Below are 8973 nucleotides of genomic sequence, written 5' to 3' on the forward strand. Positions count from 1 at the left end.
CTAGTGCATACAATCAATGCTTCCCAACATGCCTGGAAAACCACTCACCTCCCCCATTTGAAGTAAGTGACGAATGTCCCCGACATTAGGTCGTCTCAAATATTCAGTTCCAAAAATCTCATTCACTCCCCGAAAGAAATTGACTAGGCATTTAATAGCAGTGGTTTCACCAATTTGAACATACTCATCAACGTAATTGACAAGCGCTCCTCCATATGCCAACATTCGCATAGAAACGATGCACTTCTGTAATGGCGAAAGCCCCCTTCTACCGACTGCATCAAACCTTATCTGGAAATACTCCGAATGATTTTCTAGAACTTGCACTATGCATAGGAATACGTGTCTACGCATTCTAAATCTTCTTCGAAAATTGATATTCTGTATACACGGGTTCATCAGAAAAGTAGTCATCGAACAAACGTTGGCGTCCTTCTACATGACCTCTACCAATGTGGGCTCTCTTTCTTCCTCACCTTGTTGAGCTACCCCATCCATGAAATTTGTGATACATTGATCATCATACTCGTCACTACACTCTCCTATTATGATAATTGTCTAGACTCATATTGTCATACAAATTCAGAGAATTTGGTGATTCCATTGTCAAACTTAGAGTAGATAATATTTGGGAATGAAAGATGAATGAGAGAGTAAAATGAAGGTTGGAATGGAGATTTAAGTAAAAGGAAGATTGAAATTTGGTATTTATAGTCGTTGAGTAAAATATAGCCGTTAAAAGATAGGTGCTAAAAATAGCCTTTATTCACTCACTAAATAATAAAGGATAATTTTTTTTAAAAATTACATAATAATGAGATTGCTAAAAACATAGCAATCACAACTTCAGGATATTAGTCTTAATATAAGTACACAAGTTTTCATGATCTTTCTTTTGCTCAGGAGTCATATGTGATGTGTCTATGATGAGATAATCCATATATTTTGAAATTATTTTATCTTTAGCCTCTTTCTCCCTTATCACCGCCAATTTCTCCAATGCAAATGTTTTCCGTTCATTAATCTCTATAAATGTAGTATGTGTGTCTTTTTTTCCTTCCATTTTCACTTTGCTACCTTTTGGCCAGTAGGGCGCACGTCACGCACTTCATCATCACTGATGTCTAAATTAGAAGATGAAGTATATGCCCCTGATTCTGACACCTTTGTTCTCTTACCACCTTTTGGTTGGTACATTGTATTCCATTTCAGCTCATCCTTTAGCAATCTCCAACAGTCTATAAGCAAAAAATTTGAGTTGTTATTTTCAGATTTGTACAATTGATGTGCATTCTCAAGAATTTGCTTACCAGAACAACCACTGTGATGTGCTTGTTGTACTCGTTTATAACACCCATTGAAACGCGCCACCTTTTGATTCATCTTATTCTAATGGTTTTGGCATTGCATTCTAGGTTTTTCTTGCTCACCTTTTTGGTTGGTGTTGTAGTATTATGCGTTTCGAGCTCATAAATGTGTAGAAGTTTGGTCATTCTCCACGATGGCATCCTTAGATGTATTAAGCCGTCCACTTAAATTTTCCAACCATTCAACACCATGTTCAGGTTGGGTTTCAGAGACAGATGTCGATGATGTTTCACGATTCAAATCAATACTAGACATTTCCATACTTTGCCTATAATTTCTTGAAACCATTTCGCGTTGGTGTAGGGAATGCATATGAAAGACATATGGTAGTGAATTTGCTGGTGTGAAGAATGAAGCTTGTTGGGGCGTCTCAAAAGAGCCAAAATTTTGGAAAGGGTAAGAGGACATGAGATAATTTTGAGAATTTGGAAAATTTTGGTTAAATTGAGAATATTGAAAATTTTGATTTTGGGGATTAGTAGAGGGAGAATTTTGAAAATTTTGAATGAATTGATAATATTGAAAATTTTGGATTTTGGGGGTTGGTATGGGGAGAATTTGATGAATTTTGAAAAACTTGAGAATATTGAAAATTTGGATTTTGAGAGTTGGTGTGTGGAGAATTTTGGGAATCCATTGGTAAGAAAATAAAATTTGTGAAAGACAATTTTGAAGAAGAAGGAATGAATGGTGTGAAAATTAAATAAAGTTGATGAATATTTATAGAAGAAAGTAAATTAAATAAATAGTTTGAAAAAAAAAAAACATTGCAACGGTAAAAAAATATGACTGTTATGTTATATATAAATATATATGTACAATTAAAAAAAATAAAAAAATAAAAAGGAAAGCATCGTTGCCTGACATAGGCAACGATGCTAACGGTGCTGATGCTTTAATATTAATATTGTATATAGACTCTTCAGTGACAACGCTACATTGCCTGTCAGAGTATGGTCAAAAAACCATCTTAAAAGCAACTGTATTGGAGTTGCTCTAAATAGGTTAACTCGCTATGACGTTATAAAATAATCACATTTAATTTGATATTTGTAGAGTATGGTTTATAACATCATGTTTAATAAACAAGTTCAAATATGTTATTTCAACTCATATATCAGCTCTTTAGATGAATAAATTTTCATAAAACCTATGTAATATTCAAATCAAAATATAAGTAAGTATATACCATAATTAATTTATACGTAGCCATATTCATATATTTATATATATACTAATTATATATGCCATAATTTGTACTTGGGTCAATTTCAGGTTTAGCATATTTTATATGATTTTGAGTTATCGTGTCTTGCCATCTTCAGGGATAAAACTGTCCTTTAAACTAACTAGTTAAAGTTTATTTCTTGACCCATACAGTTAGTTATCCGAATCACGGAAAAATATTCAACCTCATTTCATTTCATTATTACTTCTCTCTTGATATAATTTATTGCTACCAAACTATAATTGGTTGCAACTGTATTTATTCGGCACTGGTAATTAATTTAAACGAATTATTTATTAATTTGGCAATCCTTCCAAAGCAGAGATCTTTCATTAGTCAAATACCAAAACTCACACCTTTCAAAAAAAAAAAACACGAAGTGGCAATTCAAACATGTAACTATAAGTTCATGTATAACTTATCCAGAAACATAATTCAGATTTATTAAAGCTGTATTTATGATTCCTTATTTATAACTACAGTGATCATACTTACATTTTGGCATCAACAGTTATAAAGAAAATGAAAATTTCAGTTTTCAGAAGTGAGGATGAACGAGTGTGTACTCCAGCAGACCAGGGCAAAGCACTACAGTTTGGACCAGTAGCGGCTAAGGCTCGCTTCAATTGATCCATGCGGTTCATCGGTTGGTAAGTAAACATCGTCTTCAAACTGCACAAAACAAACCGTGAATCAATCAAATCATTCATGAAAAACTTTAGTGTCACTTCGATCACCATAGATTAAGCTCAATACGATATGCAAGATATGATCACACTAGTTATGCTCTTCCCTAATACCAAACAATCTGATTTTTATGCATTGTTGAAAATTAATAACCCAATCTAACCGACATGACTTATTACAAATTAAAGATTTCTCTATTCTTTACAAGAGAAATTGAAAGTCAAGGACCTAAAATGCTAGAGCATTATCATTTCATTTTGTTAACTTGATCAAATTTCTACGCAACCTTAATTCTTAAATTAAGCTTAAGAAATATATATTGCAAAAATGTTCAATAATTTCTCTTGTGAGCTTCTTCCAACTTCTCTCCTCTTGACTTAAAAAATAATAATAAAAGAATTATAATGCTACGCCTCGTTTTGTTCTGCACTGCTGATTAAGCGAATTAATTGTATTCTCAATGCCTAAAACCACCTTAGGGGCTAAGTCAACTTAGGCTTCCGTTGGGAAATAGCATTAATATGCAGATTAGAAAAAATCACAACACTTTTATTATTATTATTAAAGAGTAATATAAGCTTAGAACACTTCGAACAAAATGACTCTCTTAAGACACTCTTGTGAACTCACACTTGGACTATTTTCTCTCTTACTTTAGGCACATACTATGCTTCTATTTATAGGCAACCAATGAGTCATCTAAAACTTTCTAGAATTTTCTAACCTTCTAAGTAATTAACTATTCTCTACTATTTTCTAAATAATTCTATAACTATTTATACATTGTCTAATTAGTTCTAAGACTCTTCTAGAACTTTCTATAATGTTCTAGGTTTCTCCTAGTACTTTCTAGAACATTCTAGAATTGCTAATGACTTTTAAGTTTCTTCCAGAACTTTCTAGAATATTCTATGTTCTTCCTAGTACATTATAGAAATTTAGAGCATTCTAGATACGGTAATGACTTCTAACGTAATAGGGTAGTAGGGATTGTGGGTTATATTTTGTAATAAAAGAATAATAAAGGGGTATGTGGTTATGGGAGGTGTAAGAGCCCATATTGAGTATATTTAAATAGGGCTGTGGAGATGGGGAGGACATCCATTGTATGAATATGAGATTAGGAGCAGTAGCTCTTTGGGGAGAGTGGTGGTCTCTCGAATACCACTGGGTTTATTAGTTATACTATGCTATTTATGTGTTCATTGTTCTTGTGTGTGAATCTATTTGGGACCTAACAGTGGTATTAGAGCATTATCAGAGCATTGATCTTGGCCATGGTAGAACAAGTTTTGGAAACTCGCAGCAAACAACCCCAGACAAAGGAGGAATCGTTTTAGACATGGAGCCAACAACTTGATAAAATCAATCTGAATATGACTCGAATTCTTGATAAATTGGATATGCTAGATTCTTTTCATTCTAAACTGGATAAAATTGGATATCCTCATAAAAGGTTCAATTATTGAGTAAATCTTTATGGAAAATTGCATAGATGATCTCCATATACAGTTATCTAAGTACATTATTCTTCCTCTCTCGCAGATATTATAAGCAATAAAAAAGAAGTCTACCTTCACTATACTGTTATTCTTGTTCGACAGGTTAACAGGTAAGAAATGAAGATTTGGCATTTTGAGTTGCACAGACGATACGTCAGGAATCCTGAAAACACAAACATTGAGAAGTTAATATAAAGCTGCCATATGTTAAAGAAGCACCCTGTAAGTGCCAGAATAGGTGACCTGTTAAGAACAGTCTTTGCCATCTGAAAAAGAGTGCTCTGAACAGACGGGCTATAGACTCCCTCTTTTGGAGGACCAAAAAAAGTGTCTGTCAATACTTTTTTCACGTCCAAATATCTCTCAGTAAAGTAGTTTAGATTCTGAGGAATGCTGGAAACAGATTCATAAGAGTACCTGCATAAAGTGTATCACATAAATCATAGCTCTCAATCCTATAGAACCAAGATATACATCAAGAATTTTACACAAGACACCATAGAACCAAATACATTAGTTTTTCATTAATAAGTCACTTAATCAACACATGAGGATAACATTCATACCTCCACGTTCCAGTTACCTCTGTTGCCAGAATCCTTTCTCGTGTTTCAGGAAGAACTGTGTATTTATCCCTGATGAATCCCTCAAAACCAGACTGCTCATAAAAATAAATAATCATATAAAGGTAAAAAAAAAAATATTGAAGTAATCAGCATATAAATTAGTGCATCAAATGATAAAATGATCGTGTACTTTTGCATATTTCCAAATTATATATCCAGACTCCATTGAAACATTTTACTTGCAAATTTTCTATACTCAATTTGGTGAATGAGCAGTTGAGCACTGGATAATCTTTTATGTTCAATTATTTACTGTACATGGTAGAAATCATACTCGAGAAAAGGATGATGGAGGCTTAAATTCTTATTTTGGATACAAACATACCTTTGTTGTCTTAAGTACAGCCAAACCTTCAACTCCAGATGTCAACTTTAGCATGCCAGACTTCTGCACTACTACCTCTGTTGTATGCCTCTCAGACCCAAGTTTAAAGCCTTTAAAACAGGATAATAAGCAAAATTAATATGAGATTTTAAATTAATAATTTATAAGGAAATAAGATGTGAGAACATGACATAGGCATATAGTAACAACTCTTTTTGTTTGTAACTGATTAATCTACAAGTTGAACTAATTTTTCAGTTAACAAAGAAAAAGTTTCTATGGTTAAATTTGGTTATTACTATTTTACTTCTTTTGAATGAATACAGTTAAATGCACCCATAAGCACATCTGTGAGCTGAAAAGCCATTTCCCTCTTTTTCATAATAATGAAACTAGCTTAATAGCTCCAATTTAGAGAAGGAGGGAGCTAAAAACATTTGAAGGAAGGTCATAATAGCCTGATCTTTGTATTAAAGAAAGTAGCAAGTTTACTCATTAGATTATTAATATAATATGATAAGCTGGGATTGCAACAATAGAGAAGTCTTGCATTGAATGAATAGAGTGGGAAAGACAGGTCTAAAAATGTTTGCATTAGCAAGAGGAAGGATGGCCCCACCCTGCAGCAAAGGTGCATGTACAAACTACCGATTCCTTGGTGTAATACCTATCTCATTGTTGCCCTTTTCTCCACAATCTAATCCACCATAGAAATTAAAATAGTTCTAAATGAATCACTATGGCCAACTTGGCTCTAATCTTGTCCAATCACATGCAATGTAAACAGTTAAGTTAAACCCCAAATCTAAACTTTATCTAGTCCTCTCCCACTCTAATCTTAAAGAAAATAAGGCCCCAATTTTCACTTCCTTCAAAAAAAACTTAAGACTACAAAACTTCTTCACATAGCTAAAAAAGTGTTGACACTTCTGTCTCAGGTCAAAAGCCAAGTCAGCTGAAAAAACGAGGGATTCTTTGTACCTATCACAGGACAGACCCTAGGCTTCATAATGAAACAAAGTAGTGAAGACTTAATTGATGCAAGGATAAAATCCGATGCAAACTGATTTTATTACCAAACGAAGTGATAAACAAGCAACCCAGCAAAGAATTCTCTATCACATAAGAAATTCATCACATGTTACGGCATATACATTTTTTTCCACACCTCGTCAATAAAAGACCGCAAAACTAACCATGTTCATGGGGTTGACCATCTACAGAGATACGCTCCCAAGGCTTTTCAACTATCTTAACGATGGCAGCATGTACCTGTAAAATATTTACAACTATAAGACTTTAAAACCAACTGAAAATAATAATAATAATAATCACTTCCACATTAGATCCTAAAGATAAATAAAATAACTTTTTTTTTTTGGGTTTCTTCAATCTCAATGGCATAGACTGCCATCAACATTTGAAACATGACTAAAAACAGGTGCAAGAATCTGCCAAAAATAAAATCAACTAACATCTTTTGGACGATCCTATGTATACTAATACAACAAGCATTCTTGTCCTGTTCCATAACACAGTGCAAAAATCAAAAGAATAGCATTAACTTTAAATACTATACTCCATTCAGTTGCATATATGAAAAACTATTCTTCACCTGCTGGTAATATGATGTGAAGTGTTTGCCCAGTTCAATTGCAAAGTTCTCCACTGAAAGTTGCTCTGTGCATTCCTTAGCTTTTGCATACACCTGTATAGCAGCAACTCAGATATCCTTGAAAATGTAAGTGAAGAGGAAATACTCTACTGCTATAAAAGATAATGTTTATTTCTTAGTAAGAAGATTCACTCATATTTTTGTTTTTCCGCAAAATACCAGTGCTATCCACATATCTATCAGTATGTGAATTAAGAAATTTAATTTGAATCGAAACAATAATGCCTTAGCTGCTAGACACTTCAATCTCTATTGATTACATATTGGCCCACACACAGAATTTCAAACACAATAATTTGATTCTATTCAAAGACAAAATTGTGAACCAGGTTGCCGAAAATCTAACTTTTATTGATATTTTACAAGTAACAGCGAATTCCTTGATGCACTTGAATCAGGGAGTCAAATTGAAGTCAAATATATTGATTCACTTTTTTATTTTAACATTCTTGGCAACCAAACAGATTAGGATTAGGAAATGAGAGAGAGAGAGAGATCCGTACGGTGTTCTTCATGGTATCAGTGGCGACGATATCGGAATTGTCGTCGTGAACATAGGAAGCGGCGCAATTGGAGAGGAGGCTGATGCTGACGTTCCATTCGACGATGGATTGGCGTCCGTCTACGTTCCTCCAAACTCTGGCGACTCTGACCCTGGCTTTGCCGTGCCTCTGCTCGAAGTTGAAGCCGTCAATCTGGTTGGCCATGGCTGGGGGTGGTGCTCTGCTCACCGACCGAAGCAGCTAGGACTAGAATTAGTAGAACAAATGTATCGTTACTCTGCTCTGTCTTTTATGTATGTATTATGATATTTTTCAAGTTGTGATATTTTTTAGCATTGCTACATGTATTATATAGTGCCAAATACCACCTAAAAATATGTGGAGTTCTATAAGTGATTTTTGTTTTTTTTTGCCAAAATTGTTTTTTATCATTTACTCAGTCTTTTCAAATCATAATATTTAAGTGCTAAATACTATTTTTTTTAAAATACATAAAAAAATATAAAATAAATGGTGATTCATTTTTAAAATATTTATACTTAATTTATGATAATAATAAATATGACATGAGAAAAAAAAATTTATAGTATTTTAAAAAATAGAATAAATTACATTTTTGTCCCTCAAATTATAACTACTATATGATCGTACTCTCGAATGATTCGTGTTGTTAAAAATTTCCTCCGAACAATATACATTACTGAAATATGAGAATTTTTTTTAGATTTTGTCCTAGGTGGCTAACAGATTAATGATGTGACATTTTATCTCTTGATATGACACTGTCATATGTAGAATAATTAACAATTTACTCCCGAACTTTGACCGTTACCAAATTGTATCTTTTTTATTAAAAAAATTAATTTTTAAATTCATAATAAATTAAAAACTTGAGTATTTTAAATTGTGTTAGTAACAATTGAAAAATATTACATATATGTATATATATATATATAGATACAGGGAGCTTCTTAGGTAGAGGCATCAATTTTGTCCGCATTTTTTATTTTTGGTATTTGGAGAAATTATAATTCAATTTTTTCAAAATAGATATAATAG

General features: G+C 32.9%; 2 protein-coding genes across 2 annotated transcripts; both read right to left on the reverse strand.

The window, feature by feature from the left end:
- On the reverse strand, positions 1-1383 carry LOC133810302 (uncharacterized). Its single transcript, XM_062246049.1, has 2 exons — positions 1078-1383; positions 1-381 (listed from the first exon to the last, which is right to left on the reverse strand). Exons 1-2 carry the CDS (start codon positions 1381-1383, stop codon positions 1-3), a joined length of 687 nt encoding a protein of 228 aa, XP_062102033.1.
- A 1593-nt stretch (positions 1384-2976) lies between these two features.
- Positions 2977-8221, reverse strand: LOC133810297 (uricase-2 isozyme 1-like). Its single transcript, XM_062246043.1, has 8 exons — positions 7915-8221; positions 7352-7444; positions 6933-7008; positions 5737-5846; positions 5352-5443; positions 5029-5202; positions 4858-4948; positions 2977-3268 (listed from the first exon to the last, which is right to left on the reverse strand). Exons 1-8 carry the CDS (start codon positions 8116-8118, stop codon positions 3185-3187), a joined length of 924 nt encoding a protein of 307 aa, XP_062102027.1. The 5' UTR covers positions 8119-8221; the 3' UTR covers positions 2977-3184.
- Positions 8222-8973: the final 752 nt, after the last annotated feature.

Source organism: Humulus lupulus, unplaced genomic scaffold (genome assembly GCF_963169125.1).
Source record: "Humulus lupulus unplaced genomic scaffold, drHumLupu1.1 SCAFFOLD_34, whole genome shotgun sequence".
In the NCBI taxonomy this organism is placed as follows: Eukaryota; Viridiplantae; Streptophyta; class Magnoliopsida; order Rosales; family Cannabaceae; genus Humulus; species Humulus lupulus.

Coding starts and splice junctions, on each gene's coding strand:
- LOC133810302 (XM_062246049.1), bottom strand. CDS start 1,383: ATGAATCAAAAGGTGGCGCGTTTCAATGGGTGTTATAAACGAGTACAA. Junction 382..1,077: donor TGCGCCCTACTGGCCAAAAG/GTAGCAAAGTGA, acceptor CCGTGTATACAG/AATATCAATTTTCGAAGAAG.
- LOC133810297 (XM_062246043.1), bottom strand. CDS start 8,118: ATGGCCAACCAGATTGACGGCTTCAACTTCGAGCAGAGGCACGGCAAA. Junction 7,445..7,914: donor CTGATACCATGAAGAACACC/GTACGGATCTCT, acceptor GCTGCTATACAG/GTGTATGCAAAAGCTAAGGA. Junction 7,009..7,351: donor TCACATCATATTACCAGCAG/GTGAAGAATAGT, acceptor AATATTTTACAG/GTACATGCTGCCATCGTTAA.